At 35.2% G+C, this 24,341-nt stretch overlaps 2 protein-coding genes across 2 annotated transcripts; one reads left to right on the top strand and one right to left on the bottom strand.

Moving 5' to 3' along the window:
• The first annotated feature begins 4,539 nt into the window (after positions 1-4,539).
• Positions 4,540-13,340, top strand: CKL10 (casein kinase I-like 10). Its single transcript, XM_086451943.1, has 14 exons — positions 4,540-5,319; positions 5,442-5,482; positions 6,141-6,210; positions 6,390-6,538; positions 6,639-6,734; positions 8,270-8,340; positions 10,119-10,180; positions 10,312-10,375; positions 10,507-10,591; positions 10,824-10,950; positions 11,187-11,260; positions 11,333-11,387; positions 11,737-11,870; positions 12,751-13,340. Exons 1-14 carry the CDS (start codon positions 5,244-5,246, stop codon positions 13,036-13,038), a joined length of 1,392 nt encoding a protein of 463 aa, XP_086308069.1. The 5' UTR covers positions 4,540-5,243; the 3' UTR covers positions 13,039-13,340.
• A 4,997-nt stretch (positions 13,341-18,337) lies between these two features.
• Positions 18,338-23,297, bottom strand: VPS2.3 (vacuolar protein sorting-associated protein 2.3). The gene is made up of 11 exons (XM_086451942.1): positions 23,075-23,297; positions 22,719-22,763; positions 21,226-21,260; positions 21,069-21,119; positions 20,843-20,947; positions 20,663-20,734; positions 20,479-20,550; positions 20,267-20,347; positions 19,754-19,789; positions 19,584-19,639; positions 18,338-18,735 (listed from the first exon to the last, which is right to left on the bottom strand). The coding sequence occupies exons 1-11, from the start codon at positions 23,106-23,108 to the stop codon at positions 18,684-18,686; spliced, it is 639 nt and encodes a 212-aa protein (XP_086308068.1). The 5' UTR covers positions 23,109-23,297; the 3' UTR covers positions 18,338-18,683.
• Between the last annotated feature and the right edge of the window lie 1,044 nt (positions 23,298-24,341).

Below are 24,341 nucleotides of genomic sequence, written 5' to 3'. Positions count from 1 at the left end.
TTTGATTTTGATCTTAAATTTATACAATTGATCGTGATCGATTCGATTTTAATTTTATCTCCAACTCGAACTAAATCGAATCATTTGCACCCCTAATTATCATTAAAAAAAAAAAAATGTTGGATAGATGTTTGTGGACACCAAGATTTAGAAAATCAGTTTTTTCTCTACATATACATTATTAAGGTCATTTTCATTAAAACAAATAATATTACAATCAATCGCACAACTTATGTGATTATATTAATTTTTTAAAATTATAAAAATATATTTTTAAGATGTAATCTTCAAAATTACCTTGCTTAATATTTTATATTATAGATAAAATTTTAGAATACGTTAAATGATAAAATATAATATAAAATTAGATTATTGATTTGAAACTTTTAAAATAATATTTTAAAATAATTACATAAAAAATTATTTTTGAATGCATGCACCCACGTTGCAAAATAAATTTAAGGTCGTCCATACAAATCCAGGTTACGAAAAAGCACAAAAGCTACTCCCTCGTTTTTTGCTAGGCTATTATGACTATTGTCTAGTCCCAATCAAGACTTGAAATTTACACAACTTAAGAGGAATGCCATCCATGTGTAAATAGATATAATAATGCAACACATCAATTGTTTCAAGTATTTAAGAATCATAAGAGGGTTTTACAAAATACGAACCTATCATACTCTTATTGATCATGAAAGTTCTTTTTTTTTACCTTCTTGATAAAAAGGGTATCTGGGCCAGCTTATGTGCATTAACCATGTTCTCCTCCTCAAATAAAACTTGCAAAATAGGATTTTAAGTCTGTAATCCGTGACCACTGATATCAGTAGTCGGTAGGAATTGATAATGAAACTTGAGATGCTTACGAGTGTTGTGATCAACTTTCTAACTCAAAAGTGGTCAAAGAAGATTATCGGTATATATAGTATGACCATTAATTTCTCAGGGGCCACCCATAATGGTACACCCTCATTTACTTGATGCATGTGATGTGCAAATGTTGCATGTGCTTCAGGACTAGTCTTTGGACAAGATCGTAGTCTATGAATTCAGCAAAGCTCATATATGGGCCCAAGCTTACCCAGTTATAACTATTTAAAAATAAAATAAAATAAAAGATGATCACCCAATGTGAGTTGTTTACATTTCTTTTGTTTTTCAATTTTATTATTATAAAAAAAATACTAAATCAGGGCCAAATCTGCATTAAATATAAATAATAATAAAAACAATCTAAATTTCTAAAATTAATTAAAAAGCTCATTGTCCGATGCTTTAGTAAGTCATTGAATAGTCGAGCCTTTTCTGTACTACTTTAAATACAAACACCAAAGATGTCATTCTACCTATTAGGGGCATTTTCATCATTCAAATTCATAAAATAGCATAAAACTTTGGATTGTTTTGCGAGTTACTAAAATGTTGAACAACCCAACGATTTAAAATCATTTTGTGTAACTTAAAAAAAAATGAATTTTTTATATATAATTAATTATAAATCTGACCCTATTTTCATAATTTTCCTATATTAGTATGTGCTCTTCTTTCATAACTTTTTTTTTGAAAACTTTTTTTTTGTAAAAACACAAATATTGGAATCACAACCTTTCTCGATTAATTGCAAATCATTTATAAATGCAAAAATAAATTCTAAATTACTATTGCAAGTGTTTGTTGTCGGGATGCAAATTATTTGCCTAGCAAAAACTTTCCATTAACAAATTTTGATAAATGATTTGCAATGCAAAAATTGTCAAAAACCATTTGCAAAAGCTTTTCAACTCAAGCCCTATTTATTATCCCATCTTTGTTTCCCAATAGTTTTATACGATCAAAGTTAATCAAATGATTACATTCATTGATGATGATGATAATAATAATAGCATCAGCAACTTTTCATATAAAAATTACAAGATCATCAGAACTCTTCAGGTAATTTAGGTATCCTTCTTGATCAAGATATTGTTATTATTATTTTAGTAGCGGAGTATCCCACCTTTTGGTGAGACTAATCTACTTGGGGCTGCACGCACTATCCCACTTTGTCACGTGTTACGACAGTTAAATAGTCATAATTTTGTGGAGGGACAAATAGAGATTTGAAATCACAACATGAGGAGCATACTCAATTGGTTCTTACCATCTCAACTAACCTTCGGTGGATTTGTTATTATTATTATTATTATTTTAAAATTAGCTGAAAGTAACCTAACCTGATTTTTAATCTCCTAACAAAATTCTTTGATAGAGAAATAATGAGTTCATCCACATATTTTTTTTATAAAAATAATAAAATCCAATAAAAATAGATTGCATACCATGCAAGCAATCCACTCCTACCTCTCGAAGGAATCCACCTAGAGAGAGAGAGAGAAGACGTTGGGTGGAATGGAATGGAATGGGTGACCCATGACCACCCACTACACAATTGGCAATTTAGGTCATTTCTTGTTACCAACCAAATTGCCTAAACAATTTAAAGTTATAGCCAATAGTGGCATCTTGTAAGATACAAGCAAAGCAACGTAAAAGGGGACAAAAGGTGTTAGATTTTTAAGCCATCATCAATGCCCTAAAAAATATATATATATTTAAGAGAAAAATTATTATAGTATGCTATAAACATTGGACAAAAAATTGTCTAACCACCAATAAATTTGTACCACATCATGCACCAAGAAAGTGTTTGAAAACCTAAGTAATCAACTTCAATTTTTAAAAAGTAAAATTGAATCCTATTTTCCTTAGATTCATAGATCAATGTGATGTTAATCATTTTGATGTCAAGAAAGCTTTCAAACAACCTTTTCTAATTGAAGAAGTGTACGGTCAACTATAGGATTTTATTCATTTTGAATTTCCAAATTATGATATATAGAGGGTCTCGTTCGGCACCCAACCATTTACCCAACAATTTGCCCAACAAGTTTTGTCCTACATGGCTTAGAAGTTTTGGAATAGGCTGATTTTTGGTGAGGATGATCTTTATGGTGAGGAGATCATCATCACCAAAACTCAGCCTATTCGTTGGGTTCTGAACATTTCCTACATACATATATATAATAAATTTAATTCTTTTCTTGGTATACATATCGTAGGGGTTGGCTCAACCAATGTTTTAAAAATCATACCAGATCAACCAAGTTGGACTAGATTCATTAGCTTATACGGGTCAAGTCAATCAAAAAAATATCCAATTTTATAAAAACTAATTGGGTTCCCTTGGTTCTATTGATTTAACCAATGACTTGACTAGGTTTGTGAAAAGATCGATCTAATTTTTAGACGACTTTTCACGTATATTATAATAATTTAGTAAATATTTGAGATGCCCCTTGTGTTTTGAAATTGTTGATATGCCCCTTAATGTAAGGCCTTCTCTTATACACTAATGGAAAATGATCAAATTTAAAAATATTTTAATTAATGGGCCATATTGGAAAAATAACATTAGAACCCTCTAAAATTCATGCTTAGACCAAATCTTTAAAAAAAAAAAAAATTATTTTGGACTTGATCCATGCTTGGAAAGTGGACAATCCTTAAATTGTTAGATTTCAAATTCAAATCTAAATCCAACATTGAAAAAGTAAATCATTTTTTATTTTTTCAAAGTTACTAATATATTGTATTCTACATCCTATGCCACTGGATTATGTTTTTGAAGTTGAAGTCACTTTACTTTGGATCTGATCGATTTGACCCACCTGTTGGACCACTTCGGACCAATCCGGTCAATCATATGAGTTAATGATCGGTCCAGAACTATAGATCATTTACCTTGGGATACACAAGGAAAAGATTTATGGTTATGCATATGCCAAGGTAAATGATCTATAATTTTGTGATGGGGGGTGTGGGGAGGCGTGTGTCAGAGAGGAGGCATAAAAAAAATCATTTCTCTATTTATATACCATAAAATAAAAACAAAGAATAATTCATGGGGTTGGGTTGCCAGATGGGCGAAACTCGCAAACCCGATCCTAAACATAAAATGGGCTTAGCCCGGCCCTGGTAACTTAATGGGCCTATCCATTGAGAGCCAGGCCAAGCCCGACCCATTAACAGCTTTACGTGGCATACAAAGGAAAGCAGAAAGCAGGATTACAACAGAATTCTTGGGGGGTACAGAATCTACACTCTTCCTTAAAATGGATTAGTCGGCAAACCAGATGAGAGAAGGTAGCGCTTCACCCTTCGTTCTAACTCAAGTGCTAAAGGCATTCTGGTCTGTCATAGCAGGCAAGACTCTCTGTTTCTGCAATTATTATACCATCCATTTCATTTCCACCTCTTCACAGTAATCCTATATTTTCTTCCACGTGTAGGTACTTTAAAGCTCAGCAGACAGAATTACACTAATTTTCCATGATTGGATTTATCTAATTCTTTTTTCTGAATATAGAAAAGGACAGATTAGCTGATCATATAAACTATCAAGTGCAAATGTCTCTGCCTTAGCAGGAACGAAAGCCTGTTCTACCACCCCAGACTATGCGTGAAAAACAATAAAATAATCGAAAAAAGAAAAATCGCCACCAGCTTTTGCTCTATCATGTCTCCCTCTCTTTCTGTCTCTCTTACTTTTAATATCCTTTTTTTCGTTAAAACCTCTGAAATTCTTCTAAAAATCCATCTCTCTTCATCATCAGATCCGCAGATAATCTTTGAATAAATCTCGATTTTTCTATTTTACTGCGAAGTTCTTCGCATCCGAATCGTTTTCTCTATAAAATTATAGATTTTTTCCTGAAGATTTTTTATTAAATATTCCCAATTTTTGTTTTTTGTTTTTTTGTTTTTTGTTTTTTGATTTTATAACTCGATTGACCTCCTTTTGAGCAATGCGGTTTGATATTCTACGGATTAGGGTTCCAGTTCTATGTCGGCTGGTGAAGATTTAGGTTTTTTTTTTGTTATCTATCGATGTAGATTTGAGGAATTGTTCCGTTGGTTGTAGATCGGGGTTTGGTTGATTCGGAGGAGATTTTTAAGGGTCGTGGTTTGACGGAAACATAGATTTACAAGATTGATTCATTTGTGGCGAGATTTGGTGATTCTGAAGATCTTTTAGCTATCTAAGGACTTGATAGAAGCGGTACAAAAGATGGATCGATGAGAAAAAATCGGTTATTTATTTTTGAAGCTGTATTTGGTTGGAATCTGAGAAGGGAATAGAGGTGAAGATATAGCTTTCTTCTCCACGCGATTCAGTTGGTGTTGTTTTACTTGATTAGATCATGGATCATGTTATTGGCGGAAAGTTCAAGCTTGGGCGGAAGATCGGGAGTGGATCTTTTGGTGAGCTTTATCTAGGTATGATGGTGTTTGTTGGTCCTCCATATTTTTACAGATTCTTTTTGTATTTTTTTCTGTGATTTTGTACATGTTTTGTTCTGAAAAGTTCTTATCTTTTGATGTTTTTGATTTTCATTCAGGTGTTAACATTCAAAGTGGAGAAGAGGTGGCCATCAAGCTGGTAATTTATATTTTCTCTTGGATAGATTAAATGTGTTGGAGATTTAGAACTTTAATTTCTTAGGCGCAGTATTTTTTTTTTTTTTTTTGGGTTGTGATTATGTCTATGAAGTCGATAATTTGTGCAAGTACCTGAAATAAGAACGGAAGAAAACTTGAAAATTTGCCTCCGTGTTTCATTGTTGTTCTTGCGTTCATCTGCCTCCATTGTTGTATTTGTATCTTTAGCTATCAATCTCTTCCATGACAGTAAATTCCTTCTATCCTATAATCTCACCTCATAATCCATGGTGGTGTTTTTATTTTGGTGCCATAAGATAGTCAAATACTGAATTTTTTGTTGCCACGCCCTTTTTTATTGTTTGCGATTGATTCCCTCCACGAGATATGTTTGATTTGGCTTCTTTTTTCAAGCAATGAGTCTCAACCTACCTGGTCTTTCCGTATTCATTCTGCAATAATATTTTTTTGTAAATGAGAGATCAAAAAATTACTTTAGTTCTTGAATGAGTTCCGTTTGAGCTTTAACAATGAGCCCATCATTGATTAAGCATTTTGATTTTTATGGTGTTGTGATTGGGGGAAAAAGAGCTATGTTTGCCATCATGATATTTATAATCAATATCTCTATTTTAATTTACTTGCTATTGATTTCTCAGGAAAATGTGAAGACCAAGCACCCTCAGCTTCATTATGAGTCAAAGCTGTATATGCTGCTTCAAGGAGGAAGTAAGTTTCTTTTTTCTACATTCTCTTGTTCTCTTCCTTTGATGATGGTAGATATATTCTAAAGGGAGTTGCACATGTAAAAAGTAATTGCTTTGGTATTTTAAACTTCAATTAAAGCATGATTTTATTTATTTATTTAATTAATCAAGGTGTAACTGATTTGTTCTTTTTATGTGAAGCGGGAATTCCCCACCTGAAGTGGTTTGGGGTTGAGGGCGAGTACAATGTCATGGTTATCGATCTGCTTGGACCAAGTTTGGAAGACTTGTTCAACTACTGCAATAGGAAGTTCACATTGAAAACGGTGCTAATGCTTGCAGATCAATTAGTAAGTATACATGTTTTTGTTGCTTTTATTCTGTTTCCTGAAAAGTTGATTAGTGCTACTTGTATTTTTCTGTAGTAATGTTCTTTCATTGTTTTTTCAGATTAACAGAGTTGAGTACATGCACTCAAGGGGTTTTCTTCACCGTGATATCAAGCCTGATAACTTCTTAATGGGTTTAGGTCGTCGAGCAAATCAGGTAATATGTTTTACATGGTAATCATACTTCCATACCATAAATTATTGTACATTCAGATTTTATGTCTGTGTCCAACTTAATTGGTTATCCTTGAATGGTAATTTTCCTTTTGTTAATCTCCTATAGATTTTGTAAAGGGAATTTGGACCACTTTGTGGTAAGATTAATCATCCATTGATTTTGTGATGAAAAATTTAAACTACTTTTATTCAAAGATTGAGTTTTGAATTCAAGCTATATTTTGGTCAACTGCAAATGTATATATATCTACTGATATGGAAATATTCTACTCTTGGAAATAATAAAATATTGTGGTAATTGGGAAGTTTTTATATACTTTTCATTGAAACTTTAGGAAATTATAAAAAGTAAGAAAGATACTCTTTAAGTTATCATATTGCAATAAGCAACCATGCAGAGTGCAAAAATCAAAATTAGTGTTTTGTTATTCACTAGAGTTGTAATGCATACATGAACGGACATGCATGAGGAGGAACTGAGCGTCGGTAGTTATTCTTGGTCTCTTCCCCTGTCAATTTATTTTATTTTAAGAATTGCTTTAAGGTGATATTGTTTGCATCTATTCGTGTGACCGTGGACATGCATACACAACAATGTTTCCAACTCTTTTCTTACAATGATTGCCTAAAGAGTACTCATCAAATTCAATATGCACTTCAATACTGAAATCTTAACTTTTTAATTGAAAGACTGCCCCCATATATTGGTTGGCGGTTGTGCTCTCCTACACAGATGGGCAGCAATTATCACCTCAACACGAGGTGAGCCACTTTAGAGGAGCCAAGCCGCTAGTAAGCAAACAAGGACTAGGTCAGCCGGCCGTCGATGCCGCATTGCCTATGACAGCATTGCTTATGAAAAAGATATTCTGACCTTCGACTTGTATGTCACTTTGCATTGTCTTTGGTTGAATGATTCTGGCATGGTAAATCGACATGCTTGCACAAGAAAAAGATGGCAGGCATGTTTTATTAAATATGTGATGGTTAAGATGCTAGACAGGCGTGGTAAAATATCAAGGCAACATCAGTCACCAGTGAAGCTTGGTTTCCTCGTTAATGAGTTGCTCATTCAGATTTCTTTACAAGATTAGTTTAGGTGATAACTATACGTATAACTTGAAATTGTCAACCAAAAGTTTCTAAGAGGACCTAATTTGTTGCAGTAATGTCTGATTATTATTGTTTAATGGTGTCAATAGTGAATAATTGTGTTTGCATTTGGCCCTTCCAAAGTCTATTCCTAATTTGACTATTTGTGAGATTGATTCCTATTGTGTTTGTGATTGTTCAAAATTAAAACTAGTATGTGTTTGAAGGTGCCACTTTGCTGAGGTGGTAAAGTCTGTGTGTGTTAATAACACAGACCCGTGGTCAAAACTCCACCTTCACACTAAAATCTATCCCAAAAAAAATGTGGCATTTAGATATTATGGTACATTCTGATCTGAAATGTGATAGAAGTTTCATCAGACATTTTTTACTTAGATTTCTTCTCTATGATTTTCTCCGCAGGTCTATATCATTGACTATGGCCTTGCGAAGAAGTATAGGGATCTTCAAACTCACAAGCACATACCATACAGGTATATCCTTATCTGTGTTCATGTGTACATTCAGAAATCAGTGATCATGGTTACCTGTTTTTCTCAGATCTTTTTCCTGTTATAAAGTCCACATGTGAATACTTTTTTTAATATTTCAGTTAGCCTCGTTTGTCTTTGGTCGAAATTTAACACATGCTAACTTGCAATAATTAATAAGTGCCCATGGGCACATCACTCATGTTTAGCAATATGATAGGTCCTGTGAGGAGATCTACCATACCAAATAATCATCAAATGGGGCAACTTAATCAACCTGATTCAAATGCCTAGATCTCACTATCCAAGGAGTGTTTGTGAGTAGGATCCTGGGAGGTAGTGAAGAAACCATAGCTTTTCATGATAAAAACCCCTTTCCTTATATGACTCAATGTTTGAATAAAAGAAGAATATATTTGAAAGGACTAACATCAGAGGGAGAAACATGATTGTTCTAAAATGAAGATTAAGTTTCTATCTTGGAATGTCAAAGGTTGGGAAAAAAAATCTAGAAGATTAGTTGTGAGAGCTCAGATTAGGTTGAGGAAACCAAACTTGGTGGTCAAGAGGAAACAGAGCTGGGGTCAATTAATGAAAGTATCATTTTTTAGATTTGGGACATTAAAGTCAATGGGACCTAGCTATCAACTTTATCGGAGGGCATCGTGGTGACCTGGGAAAAGTGTTTTAGTATGTCAGAGTGCTTTGTTGGGCCTTCTCTGTTTGGTTGTTTTGCGATTGTGTGGGGAGTGTTTCTTGTGCGCATATGGCCCTTGATTTGTAGAGATAATTTTTTGTATGGAAAGAAGTGAATTAGGTAACTGGATATTGGGATCTCCCTTGTTAAGTTGGGTGTCACTGAGAAGAAAGGGGTTTCTCAAGTGACTAAAAACATGAAAGAGTTGAGGTCTTGTGACCCGTCTTTCCTGCTGGATCTTTCCCTTGGGAGTATGTTCTGTCACACTGTCCAATCATCATGATTCCCTCTCTATAAGCAAGGTGATTCACTTATGTTTCTTGATAATCATTGAACAATGAATATGAAACACTCCTTCCACAGGTGGAGAACCAGAAGTGATCCACCTTTGCTCATCGAGCAAGAATCTTGATGATTGGACCATGTGAAAAAACATACTACAAGGGGAAGATCCAGCAGGAAATATGGTTCACGAAGACCCCAATCTCTTTCATGGTTTTAGTCACTCATTTTTTGACACCCAACACAACAAGGAAGATCTCAATATCCTGTTACATAATTCAATTCTTCCGAAAAATATGTGAATCATTTTCAGACAGTCATACTTATTGCCATTTCTCTATTCATATCCGGCTTTCTGCTATCACCGTTTCTGGACTTATATGCTTCTTCCTGCTATACCAGTCATTAATTTCTTTCTAGCATGCAAGGCTATGGGTGTTGAATTGACATTTTCATGCTCGAAAATTTTGCAAAAGATGTGTAGGAGGTTCTGTAATTGGTTAAACATTCGCAATAGTGATTAGCTAGAAATGGTGAATTCAATTACTGAAATCATATGATATTAAATAGCTGACAAATACCTACAAGTGGGTGATTTGTCTTACATTTTGATAGTTCAGTAGAATGTAATACTCATATATATTAGTTTAAGGGAACTTACTATAGTCGGTATATTTAATTGCACTTCTTTTCCTAAACTTGCTTAGGTTTATCTAACTGTAAATTTTGTTTTCTGATCTTGGTCACATATCATAGATTTTAGAGTACTTGGCTTGAAAACTCATCCGATGTTTTCTTACAGGGAAAACAAGAATCTGACTGGAACGGCGCGCTATGCAAGTGTTAATACCCACCTCGGAGTTGGTGAGTGAAGTGATATATTAGTTATTTGTTGCTAGTAAATAACTTTAATTGGTCTCTATTCTTGGTATCATGAATTCATACATCGTTTACATTATAATCACTCTAATTGGAGTTTTCTTACCAACACACAGAACAAAGCAGGAGAGATGATCTGGAGTCTCTGGGTTATGTGCTTATGTATTTTTTGAGGGGAAGGTTGACTAATTAACTCCATTCTTATTGTTTGTATTTGTGTTTTTTAAACTGATGCTGGATAATTCAGTTTATGGGGCTATTTCTTTTCATTTACATTATTAAATTCAACTTTTATGATTGCTGTGCATCAGCCTTCCATGGCAGGGATTGAAAGCCGGAACAAAAAAGCAGAAGTATGATAAAATCAGTGAAAAGAAGATGTTAACTCCCATAGAGGTATTATCACTCACTATGTGCACTTAGTACTTAGTAGACACATTGATGAACTATGATGATGATTTATTGTTTATAGAATACAATGGTCCAGTTCAGGTCGAGCTGCTCGATCTGGACTCTGGTGCCCAGACGTTGAGCTCATTACCTCTCACAAATTATGCACGTTGGCTTTTTAGTAGCACAATGTTGCAGATTTAATGAATTTATCAGTATTGCTAATATAATCCTGCAGGTGCTTTGCAAATCATATCCATCAGAGTTTATATCGTATTTCCACTATTGTCGATCTCTGCGATTTGATGACAAACCTGATTACTCATATCTGAAGAGGCTTTTCCGTGATCTATTTATTCGAGAAGGTAAAACCACAATACTAATTTATTGTTTCTTTTTAACATTTGATGGTGGGCACATTGGGATTGAACCTGGAAACTCTCTTTCTCATCTCTTATATACTAACCATCGATGATGTTCTTCACAGTGGGTATAATTTTAAATTGTTTGAATGTTATCCATGAGCGATGCTCTAAATTTTTAGTCGAGTCCTATTGAAATTTTATTGCCATACTGGATCTTGACATTATCACTGGTTCAGGTTATCAGTTCGACTATGTTTTCGATTGGACTATATTGAAGTACCCTCAGATTGGTGCCAATTCTAGAGCACGGGTATGTGCTTTTGCTTTATGGTGTTGACTTTTATCCTTTTATGCATGCTTCTTATTCCATGTCCATTTTCAGCTGCCTGGTGGAAAAATAGGTGCAAACCCAGGACCATCTGCAGAAAGGACTTCAGGTCTGTTTTCTTTCTTAATGGAAGTTACAGTTATAAAAGCAATATTTTGAAATTTGATTTGGTGCAAGTCTTAGTTGATTTGAAACCCATTAAATACTAATTTGCAAGTTCAATATCAGAAAACATGATGTTAAGTTTGGACATTCAGTTACACGGTCAAGTTTTCCTTGTATTGGATTGAGAGTTATAGAGACCTAGCTTTTTGGTTTATAAGAAATTTGTGATGTCCCCATAACCCAAATAAAGTCTTTAGTCAGTTGGATCTTAATTTGTAAAATAATGTTTAGATATGTTTGGTTTCCTTTTAATCTTTCAAAGTCTGACTTTGTAATTTACTCGTTTTGTCTAGTGGGACAAGAGATTCGTGATAGATTTTCAGGTGCAGTCGAAGCTTTTGCTAGGAGAAACAGTCCAAGTTCTGGTCTTCATGGTGATCACTCCAAGCACAAGAATTCAGAGGAAGCACCATCATCCAAGGAGGTGGTAAGTAGTTTCCATACAAAACTTGTTACATTTATTTGGTGTTAGCTGCATTCCTTTTATATACATCATGTTAGGAGATAAAGATCAAGTTTCTAAGGGAATGATATAAAAAAATATAAATAGTAATTTTATATGTAAAGAAAAACTATGTAATAATAGATGTTATTGTGAGGATTGCTGTCAGTCTTTCTAACAGTACTAATTTTAAATTAACTTACAGCTTGAAAGGTATGGTATCTTGAAAAATCCGAACTGAAGAAAACTACTCTATGAGAATGACACGTGGATAGTAACCGCTTGTTGCAATAAAGTGACTTGACATTTTCATAATTATAGGCAATTTAAATGGTTTGGGTAGTATCTTTACTACACAGTCCAAACGATATTCTAAACTGCCCTCCAGTAAATTATGAACAGTATTATTGATAGCACAAGGTTTTTCTTGGAAAAAGTGGCAAAAAGCTTCATGGACTCAAAGGTGCATGTGCTTTGTGTAGTATGGATTTGTACTTGTTAGTTCTGGAGTTATTAAAGCCTCAAGGATTTGGGGTCAACAAACTTAGTGTATTTTAGTACTAGCCCTTGTTGCATTTTAACAAAAGTCTTTTTTTTTTTAAATCTGCATAAACCGTACTCTTATATGATACGCTGTCTGTCCAATAAAATATCGTAAAATTTGACTGATGTGCTCTGGCTTGGTCAAGATAGTTTTGGAACAATTTCATCATTGTGCTTTTGTTAGTACATTTTATATTCAAGTCATATATCACGAAAACTGGAGAGAAGCGCATTTGCATGTTTTACTTTGAGCTTGAAATGCCCAATGGTTATGGTTTTACTTACTAGTCTGTTTATTAATATCATTTACTGTGTTTGTCAGCTACCTGACTCTGAAAGAGGCCGCACATCTTCCTCTAGGAATGGCAGCACTTCAAAGAGGGCTATTGCCTCAAGCACCCGACCAAGCTCCTCCTCTTGTGAACCCAGTGAAAGTCGATCAAGCCGACTAGCTTCAGGCACTGGTCGCCTTTCTACTACCCAAAGGATCCAACCTGGGTTTGATTCCAAATCATCATCTCTCACACGTACCACCGGTGCAAGAAGTGCTCGTGATGATCCTCTTCGGAGCTTTGAACTCCTCTCAATTGGTACAGAGAAGAGGAAATGATGGAGAGATCCAAGTGCTCAAGTCAATGGGAAATTCCCTCCTGATGTTTCTGTACTTCAAGCATTTATTATCTTTACCTTTGTATATGCAAACATCATTCCTCTGGTTTTCTTCACAGCTGAAGGTAGCTGATGTTCCTTTTTAGGAAATATTTCAGCCCTAATGTCCAGATGTTTCGGCCATTACAATGTGAGAGAGAAGTTCTCACTGTAGGGAATTGTTAATATGTCTGAGACATTGGTAGTTCATCTAATAACCAACTATTATTCACGTACTTATCATTGAAACCAATATGTTCTTCAGATTTCCCATGTATTTGATATTACATTATCTTCTGCAATCGTGTTGTGCACCTTTACTGAATTAATATAGGGTATCTATTACAGTATTGATGCACCCCAGACATTTGGGATAGAGCAGAGGTGATGTAGACAGAATGATAATCCATTATAGTATCAAGCATGTGTTGACAATGGGGGTTGTTGGTCGTTGTCCATACCTTGATAGCTTTTACGTGTTTGACTGATAATAACACCATTATTCCCCTTTTAATAGAAATTAGACCATTGTTTGAGTACTGTGTTTATTGTTATATGATGTACTTAGAGCTCGACTCTTGGTCACCCATACCTCACATTAGGTAGTTTCGACCACTTTGAACCGTCCTGCAATAAGCATAGGACTGAGCTGCTACTCTGTCGACAATCAAGCTAAAGATTTGGAGTCATGAAACAAATCTTGTTCCTCCGGTCTATTCTCTTTAGAGTCTTTTTTTAAGTGTTTTTATTATTGAAAGTGTGTAATTTATAGTCTTTTTTAAGTGTGCTCATATATGTTTTGCTGAATTCAATTCATGAGCTTTTTGGGCCCTTTCTGTTGATTCTTATAGAACCTTCAACGACTTGTATGATTGCATTCTTTGCTGATTTATATAGGAATTGATGTGGCATTAGTAAAAGTTGGTGCGGTAATAGTATCTCAAAAATATCCCTATTGTTCTTTTACAGCTTAGCTTCTCCGATCTTTGGTGCGTGTAAAGAAATGGTCTCATTGTTGTTAGATATCGGGCATGTTGGACGGATCATTTGTCAAAGTGAGGGTCTTAATACTTTTGCACAAACGTCGAGTCCTGTTATAGGTTCGTTCTATTATGCCTTCTAAGGTAGTTTGTTGCAAAATACGTATGGTCCAGATGCATGGATCCTATTTTGGCACTCTTATCAGATCTTGGACAGCTTAGTATTTGGTTTTCTTCTCATTTTTGTAGTACCGTTAACTTAAATTGGGATTGCAATCGGTAGTAGTCTTTGTTCCTTACAGAAACTATTTTTTGATAAGTATAATATATTAATGAAAAAAGGAAAGAGCAAAGCACAAGGAGGCTGAGGAGGCCTCTCAAGAGCACCAATACAACAAGCTAAAACATTAATGGTTACAAACAGAGTTCCATCTAAAAATAAGGTCGTCAAAAGTGATCCCTGCAAACTCTATGTTTAGTTTTGACCACAGGTACAAAAAACCCGTGATCTCCAAGAAACGGTCGTGAGAGCTTCTCATTTTACTTTTGAACACTGTTATTCCTCTCGTTCCACACCTCCCAAGCAATGGTCGAAGGAAGAATAGCCCAAAGGAATTTCTTCCTAGAATTGAAAGTATTATTGGCCCACTCTACCAACAACAAAGAGAACTTACAGAGAAAGACCCATTCAACCCGGAACAGACTAAGGAATTTTAATCAAATAATATGAACAATAGAGCAATGAATTAAAATATGGTTAACAGATTATCCATCATTCATGCAAAGGGGACAACAATTGGGTGAGATCCAACCCCGAATAATCAAGTTATCCATCGTAAGAATCCTTCCAAGGGAGGCCAACCAAATAAAAAATGAGACTTTAGAAGGACTATACTTTGACCAGATGATAGACCCCAAGAGGGATCGCTCAGCAAAAGGGGTTAGCCAATCAAATAAATATCTGACAGAGAATCTCAAGTCCTTGGCCCTCTTCCATTCTCGTCTATCCTGTTCACTACCGTTGAAATGAAACGAATGTAGAAGATCAAGGAAAGATGTCACCTCTGTTAGTTCCCAATCATTAAAGTTTCTCCTAAACCCCAAATCTCAAGTAAAACTGGACTCGCTAAAAATCAGACACTGCTGGATCGAACAATTTTTCTTTAAAGAACAGGCGTACAAAGACGAAAATTAGACCGCTAGAGACGATATGCCACATCAAATATCCTCCCAGAATCTAATCTTGTCTCCCTTCCCCACTTTGAATCTAATTCCTCTCTCGAACTCCTCGCTCACTTTAAGGATCCCCTTCCAAACACTACACCCATACGAGCCTTTAGCCTCACCGTTATGTCATCCTAGACTCTTTTCACCATACTTAGCTATAATAACCCTCCTTCACAGATTACCCTTTTTCTCTTCGAATCTCCACAGCCATTTCCCTAAAAGCGCTCTATTGGCTAGTCTCAGACCCCTAATCCCCAACCCCCATTCTTCTTAGACTTGCAAATAACCTTCCATCTGACTATGATACTTCCTCATACCATTTCTATCATTCCACAAAAAGTTTCTCATAAGCCTTTCCAATCTAATCTCAATGGATCTAGGAAGCGTGAACAAGGAGAGAAAGTAAATCGGGATGCTCGTCAAGATGCTTTTTATCAAGGTTACTTTCCCTCCTTTAGACAGATACTTGGTCTTCCACATGCTTAACTTTTTCTTTACTCTCTCAATCACTCCTTCCCAAATTTGAATGTTGTTGTAGGGTGCTCCCAACGGTAAACCCAAATAAGATGTGGGTAAGATATCGTGCCCACATCCCAAAGTTGCGGCCATCAAATGAATATCTTTCACATCTCCTACCCCAAACATCTTGCTCTTTTGCAAATTGATATGTAAACCCGAAATAGCCTCAAAGCAATTCAATAAAACTTGCAAAACCCTAACTTGATCCCTCGAATGCTCTAAAAAAATCAGTGTGTCATCTGCAAATTGTAAATGAGATATGAGAGGGCCATCATTCACCCTGAACCCCAAAAGCTTCCTTAAATCGATTGTTCTTCTAAACAGTTTACTCAGGGCTTCTGCAACTATAAAGAATAAAAATGGGGAAAGCAGATCCCCTTGCCTCAACCCTCTCGAACCCCTTAAAAAATCAGTCGGATTCCCATTAACTAGAATCGAATAAGACACTACGGTAACACATTTCATGATCCAGCTAATCCACTTCGCTCCAAAACCCATTCTCCCCATCATGTATTCTAAGAAGTCCTAGCTTACATGATCATAAGCCTTTTATAAATCTATTTTCCCGATCATCCCCTCTTTCTTTTCCTTAATTCTTGAATCAAGACATTCATTGGCCATCAAGACTCCATCAAGAATTTGTCTTCCCCTAATAAAGGCCCCTTGCTCGTCTCCAATAAGCTTAGGAAGAACTACTTTCAAACGCGAAGCTAGGACTTTGGCAATAACTTTGTACACTGAGCTCACTAGGCTAATGGGTCTAAAGTCACCTATCTTATCCGCCCCTACCTTCTTGGGGATCAAGGTCACAAAAGTATTATTAAGGCTATAATCCAGGCACTTCTTATCTTGCAATTCCTTGATGACTTTCATGAAGTCAATCGAGACAATTTCCCAACCATGTTTGAAGAATTCCATAATGAATTCGTCCGGCCCCAGCGCCTCATAAAAAAAATGACCGATCTAACCTCCTCGTCGATTTGTCTCTCCAACCACTCCCTATCCTCCTGGTTTAAAGAAATAAACTCTAGATTATCCGGTCGAGGTCCTAATGGTTCATTTTCCTTATACAAATCTTTGTAGTATTCTGCCACTCCTTCCCTAATCTCCTCCTCACTTATGACCATATTACCTTTGATGGAAAGTTTATCAAGCTAATTATTTCTTGTACGGAAATTGGCGATTTTATGAAAGAATTTTGTATTATTATCTCCTTCTTTCAACCATTTGACCCTCGATTTTTTGTTTCCAACTTATCTCCTCCATCAGCGCTGTTTTTTGGAATTCTAGTTTCAACTCCACTCTTTTACCTCTTTCTTCCCCATTCAAGACCCCTTCTACCTGTTTTTTGTCCAAGGTTTCAATTTGTAGGAAAATCTCTTTTTTCTTCACATCTATCCTCTCCAACACCTCTCTATTCAACACCTTCAACTTATCTTTCAAAAACCTGAGTTTATTCTTAAACACAAACCCCGGATTTCCTATCCCAAGGCATTTGTTCCACCAATTCCTGACTAGGTTTAAGAAGTTGGGTTGAACTAGCTACATATTTTCGAATCTGAATGGGAGGGGGTGTTTTCTTACAGGAACTATCTCAAAACAGTTATATGTTTATCAGTCCCACAAGTTGGGCCTATCATGCAAGGCAAGTACCATGCATCAAGAAAGTTGCCTGAAAATAAGGAATCATGTTATGCAAATAATTGTTTTGAGATAGTTCCTCTGTAAGCATAGTCATAAGACATTTATTTTTAATTTATTCAATGTTTCCAATATAACATGTTCTCAAACATAATTATACATGTTATGATGCCAAAAAAATAATACACCATTGAAAAAATGAAAAATCTTAACATTATGATATTATCATAAAATCTCATATTTCTATATTTATGAATCATCAAATTCTATCATGTATCAAATCCCACATTAAAAAAAAAAAAAAAAAAACAAAAGTGTTTGTTTAATTTAGTTTTTCTTTTTTACTATATAATTGTAAGGAATGAAGACCGATAGGTGTGAAAGTTAAAGGAACTACTGAATCGAGAAGAAAAACTACAATTGAAATAGTGAATGACAAATGATCTAAAATGAGGCATGACTATAAAGAAGTTAGATGGTAGAACACAATTAATTTAGCCAACCTAAATTTTTGGAATGTAACTTTGACTATGGTAACGATTTTTTTAGCAAGAACCACTTCAAATCTATGCCAATGATTTGTCTTTCCATTTCGAAATATGCTACAATAGGTTTAAAATCTCATCTCAAGGCAACATTTCAACAAGGAGGAAATACGGAGACCAAAAGATACCAAGACGTTCAAAAATATTCCCAGCACATTGCGTTTTGGGATCAATGTTTCCTGCAAGTTATATTTTCCTTTGAAAACAAGGGTAAGACTCACAAACTTGCGGATTTCGGTTCAAATAAAATTATATTACTTTTTGCCTTCATTCATCCCCCGAGTTTCCCTATCCTCTTTCCTGGTTATACCATTTCACTGAACAGGAATTCTGAAATAAGTACCGAATAGAAGATAAAAGCCAGAAAGTCTAATAATTATTATTAGGATCATACAGCGAGATTTACAAGTCATTGGCAAGACGACCACCCACCGATAGATAAATAGTTCTTTTTCTTTTTTTTTCTTTTTTTTTATATTGGGAACCATAGGAGAATAGTTCCCATCGATCACTGACAAATGAAAGGTCAGGACCGTTCTATAGGTGGGACATGTGTAGCAAATAGTATTTTTTCACTTAAAGAAAAAGTGCAAGCTCATATAAAGGAGCCAAACATATATACAGTACAACTTGGCAGAAATTCAAACAATGGATAGATGACAATTTGTCAAATTAACAATATGCCAATCTTCAGGTCATGGGTTTCTAAGTGCTGCCAACCTCTTCTCCAGCTCATCCACGCCCGAACTGCAGACCAAGTGGTGCAACATAAAGCACAATCAAACAAGTGAGAAACAAGCAAGGGAATAAATGATATTCGTAAGAAAGACTGCCAATTTTTCAGTCACAATCTAACTAAGAAAAATATAAGGAGTTCACTCCTACCATGGTCTGATACAGGCTTTTCACACACACACACACATATATATATTAAAACAAAAATTCTACTGTTTTGGCCTTCTGGGGTCTTCAAGAATTTTCAAGATAGTATAAATTTCTTTTTAAAGACATTTTTATGAAAAAATTTCTAAGCCCGCATAGACTAAAATTTAACAACACATTTTTCAGACTGATCTTCACTTGCAGCAGAAACACAACAATAGAGGAGATTAAAATTCCCAAATCCCAATGGAAGATAGCTATGGTAAATCATACATAATGCAAAGCTGTAGAAGAAGTTTGATTCCCTTGATCGCTGGTACCAGCCTAGCAGGCAGGCACAACATATAATTGGGGTTGTGATCCTAATGTCAAAAGTATTCCAACAGCGTTAGTCCCCTCATATGAACTTATCCTTGACCTTCATGGTCCTATCTTGTTACATTATTATTATAATCATCAAAACCCTTAGCCCAAATAATTGAGGTTGGTTAAACAAATTATGTTTCAATCCACATTCGTTCTAGTTTTCCTCTATTTTGGAACCTTCAACTCGCATGTTCCTTCTACCAAAATGGTTGTCATCAGTTTTCATTGCAAAAGGCAAACAATTCAATCTCATTGCTAGTCACTCATAATAAGCAACATAAACTACCATATAAGTACAATCTGGACTTGTAGAAAATGGGGGGGAGAGAGAGAGAGGTTCAACATACCTGCCAACATCCTCTGTCTTCTTCCCAGCAAGTCTTCCTTTGGGAGCTGTTGATAACTATTAAGAATTCCAGTAGAACCCACATATCAGCTTTAACTGGTACGAATATAATATGGACTCCCATAAAAGATATTCACAAAGCCAAGAAATCAAATTACTATAACTACAAACCTGTGAAGCAACATCAACCCCGATTTCATCTAGCACCTACAATAAATGTAAACGATGAATTTGAGATATGAAGTCTAGCATATGAGATCATATACAGAAAAATAATGCAAGAAGTTTCCTAAGCATGCACAATAAATATGTGTCATGAATGCGGAATTGTAGAGTCCTCAACAGGACCTACCTATCATCATCGAGTAGCCCACCAAATCATTGTCAGTTCATAAAACAGTTTACCCAGCATTGATTATTTGGGGGACTAAAATCCCACCCAAAGAGACTTTTGTCATTTGGACAGCTGCCCTGGATAAGACAGCTGTGTATATGAGGATTGGAATTGGGATCAGACCATGTTCATGGTATTGGATTTTTTTTTTACAACCATGTTCACGGTATTGGTTTTGTCACCCAATGAGGATTTATATGACTTTATGTCCAATTTATACAACACCACTTCTAACATTCAACTCCATGGAATAGTTAAGGGGTTCGATAAAGGTAATTGGAGAAACTTACCTGATTGGTCAGCTCTTCAGTTTCCTCTTCAGCCTCATCATCGTCCAATGCATCATCGATAGCGTCTGACATCATTTCTGTCTGCAGGAAGGAATACAAAGGCTAGTCGGTAACACAACTTTGCAAGGCAAACGGAAACTATAAACTACCCTCCAACATGTCAATTAAAACTACAGAAAGTACAGATCCTAAAAGAGCACACAAAATCTTACAGTCATATCCAGTTGCGCTGATTGCTTCTGAAATTCTCGCATCACCTTTGCCTGCTTCGCAGGTTCCATTTGCTGCAAACGAGATTTAAAGTTGCCAAAAGAAGAGGCATGAAAAATAATAAGCATAATTAAGTTTTATATATATATATATATATATATATATGAACTTATATTATTATCAGACCTTATTCATAGCCGCCATTGCCTTACTAGCTCCTTTCATGCCAGAAGCAACAGAAGTGTTGGCATGCAGTGCCTGCAAAGGAAGATAAGAAAAGCTAAGAGAACAAACATGCTCCAAAAGAAACAATTTCACCAAGAATAAAATGAGAATAAAAAAAATCAAGGGATTTTGTAGATGCACCTGCGTGTGAGTCGCTATACCTCGCATTTGAGCTCGACTACCTTGTAAATTAGCAATTTGTTGTCTTAGCCTAACAAGCTGACGTGCAAGAATTTTTGTTGCAGCCTGCAAATGAGAAAATGAAATAAAATTACAGCAGCTAAATATTCATCTAAAGGTTTATAAATAAAACCAAGCATCATAGAATTCAGAACATTCTTAGGGAATAAGTATTTGAAGAACCTACATCGTTCCCTGTTTTTGCAGTCTTCTTTATCTCCGCAACAAGCTTCTTTTCCTGTCATAGAGGTGGTCCAAGGTAAATTGAACACAAACTTTTAACCATTTAGAGGTACATATAGATGGACTAGAAATCAGATAAAATCTGAAAATTCTTAACATACTTCTAATTGCAATGCATTAATTTCCTTCTCAATGCCTGAAACAAGATAAAAGGTCAACAAGGACAACTGGTGTGAGTATAAATAGTAAATACTGTTGAGAGCTAATCCCTTAGACCTCCAAATTCTCAGTTCTTTGATGCATAACTAAAACAGCATAATTAAAAAATAATAGGAGTAACAACAGAAGTAGTAGAGAGTGTCAACCAATGTTTAGAATATCATATTGATTGAATGTTTCAGTTAATGAAAACACTGATACAGTATCAACCAATACATTCGATACAAACCGATACATACCTGAAACATTCAATGTTTTGGGGTCAATATTTAGTATCAGTCTTGGCCGATACCGATGTGTATTGACCAATACATTCAGATATTTTAAACCATGGTGTCAACCACAACCTATCCCACAAAAAATTAGCAGCTTTATAGATTTTTAAGTAAATGAATTATGGGAACCATGCTATTGTGATATAGATAGAAAAGGGAAAAAAAAAGTCCAAAAACCAAATCATACATAACCAAAAAAATTGAATTTAGAGCTTTTTCAAGCAATGTTATGGCTCAACCCAGTATGAAAAATAAAATGCATTATAATAAAATTAGTGATGAAATCTAAATGATACACCAAATATTATCAAATACTTGTAAAATAAAGATAGGCAAACGCCAACGAAAGGACAATATGATGCCAACTAAACATATAGTCTACAAAATCCTTCAATCAGTATAACTGCAGTTTGCTCCTTGAGAATCGGAACAAGATGAAGCTGTCTACTAAATCTAAATGACCCCATCCACCCAATAAGCTTTGTCCTTGCATATGATAAAATGGTTGATTTGCACACAAAAAACCTCCAAATAAAAAATAGCCCATAGGCCAACGGTAAACAAAATTCTTAAATCATAAAACCAAGCAAACTCCAGGATTAAGAAACCTCCACCACTGGGGGGGGGGGGGGGGGGGGGGGGGGCGTTGAATGATGCTAGGACTATTGGTTCTTTCCATAAGTTTATTTTATTTTAAAAAGGCTAGCAAAAGCTCTTCTCAATTCTCATAACCATTCCAAAATGCAACTCCCAGTGCAAAATCCCACAATTAGTGAAACAATATAAGGCAGTCAAACCCCTAAAATTGTCTTGCAAGTGAGGCCTCTCCAGGGTTTGCATAATCAATGACACAAACAACAATAATTGATAACCAGATTAGCCCGAAATAGCAATTTTGCCACAGACATAATATGAGGAGAAGTTTACTACATCACTTGGGTTTGTTTGAACAAACTTATACGATTGTTCCCACGAAAAATATTCTAAACAGCACATAATTCCATTCCAATTAATTCATAACTAATCCCAAATTCATTGGACACAAAAGAGACTCCAGTTATTCTCATTATTGAAATTGAGATCTAATAAAACGAACCAAAAACAAAATTTTCATTCCTCTAATTACCATTAGAGCTCAAATGAGAAGAAGAAAACAATACCTCTTGTGGCGTTCGTCATTTCTCTCTTACTCGATCTCAGCGCTTCTGCAGTAGAAAATAATCCAATTAACATAAATAGTCCAAAAAAATCCTCATTTTGCTTAAATTTTATCAAAATGTACCACATAGGATGAATTATACAATGAGAAAAACAAATTAACAAAAAAGATCGAACTTGATCAAACGGAACACCAAAAATCAAATTGAAAAATATAAATAAATATAAAAATGCTAAAATTAAACGAATATGAACATCAGATGAATCAAATTGAACCCAAAAAATAAACAAAAAAAATTAGAGAAATCAAGTTCAGCTGCCATGTTCTAGAAATTATAGAGAAATTAGGGCACAAAACCTTTGGCTGTAGGTTTTTTGGCGAAGATGTTCATGTTCGATTGCTCAAAAAATTGCGATTTTACGAGAGAAATTTAGCGTAAAAAAAAAAAAGACCAAAATCGGAAATTTTGAACTATTAGGAGTGACGATCGCAAGGAAATCAGAGAGAGGTTGGAGTTTTCATGAAAGTGGAAGGAAACTGCAGACTTCGGACTTCGGAGGACGCGATTTGTTATTTGGGCTGGGCTATTATGATCTCGGGATCATACGAGTATTCAATGGTCCCAAGAGAAATTTTTTATCAGTTTTTGTTTCTTCTTGATCTTAGCTCCAACAAAGGTGGGCCTGGGTCCATTATTGGGCGGGCCATTGGGAGATTCGGGTAATTGCACCAAGACAAATGATGAAGATCGAAGGGTGACAAGGTAGGGATGTCAATGGATCTGGTTGGCCCATCACCTTATCTGATCCACTGATCCGATTCGACATGGAGGAGATTAGATTGATTTGCAGACTCCACGTTTTGATGAATTTTTGAGTTACCCCTTCACCTTGGTCTACTCTCATAAAGGGAAAATTAGTTAAAGGACCTTGATTGATGGATTTATTTCTAAATAGTCCATAATTTTTTGCGCAATAGTTTTATAGGTCATTTAGTAAACTTTTTTATTTCTTAAGGGTCTCTCGTCATTGACGAACTCATTGCTTTTTTATTTATTGTCGAGTTCACCATTTTTTATTTATTGTCAAACTCGACATTTTTTTTATTTTGGCCCTACTTGGTAGCTTCGAAATTCGTTGTAAAATAGTGGAAATGCAAAGTTATGCAGCACTTTGCATTTTGTGCATGCTTGGATAGCCATTTTTATGTGGGTCCCACATTAAACATCGTTAAAAGGCAATAAAACTATCTCGTTTTACAGTAATCTTTTACATCAAAAAAATCACTGAAATACTTTGCATTTCAAATGATCGACCACTTCTCTCTTAGATAGTCAGATTTTCACGACAAAACATTTACTCTTGTATCAAACATTCCACTCTCCTCCTCTTTGTCTCTCTCGAAATTTTTATTAATGGCCATGAAATGAGTTTGTCTCGTTTGTATGTGGAGATAAACAGAGAGCTTATCTGGTCTATAAATGAGATAAACAGAGAAAGGGGTTTGTAGTCTCTCCTCTCTATCGATAGAAGTCGAGTCTCAAATTTCAAAATCTCCATTAACATCTGTGTTTTCTTGTTGGGTTCTAAAATGGACAATCTCTCCTCCCTCTAAATTGAATTCT

The sequence above is a fragment of the Akebia trifoliata genome, chromosome 8 (assembly GCF_017979445.1).
Source record: "Akebia trifoliata isolate Shusen 1 chromosome 8, ASM1797944v1, whole genome shotgun sequence".
In the NCBI taxonomy this organism is placed as follows: domain Eukaryota; kingdom Viridiplantae; phylum Streptophyta; class Magnoliopsida; order Ranunculales; family Lardizabalaceae; genus Akebia; species Akebia trifoliata.
This window is presented reverse-complemented; position numbering and strand designations above follow the sequence as displayed.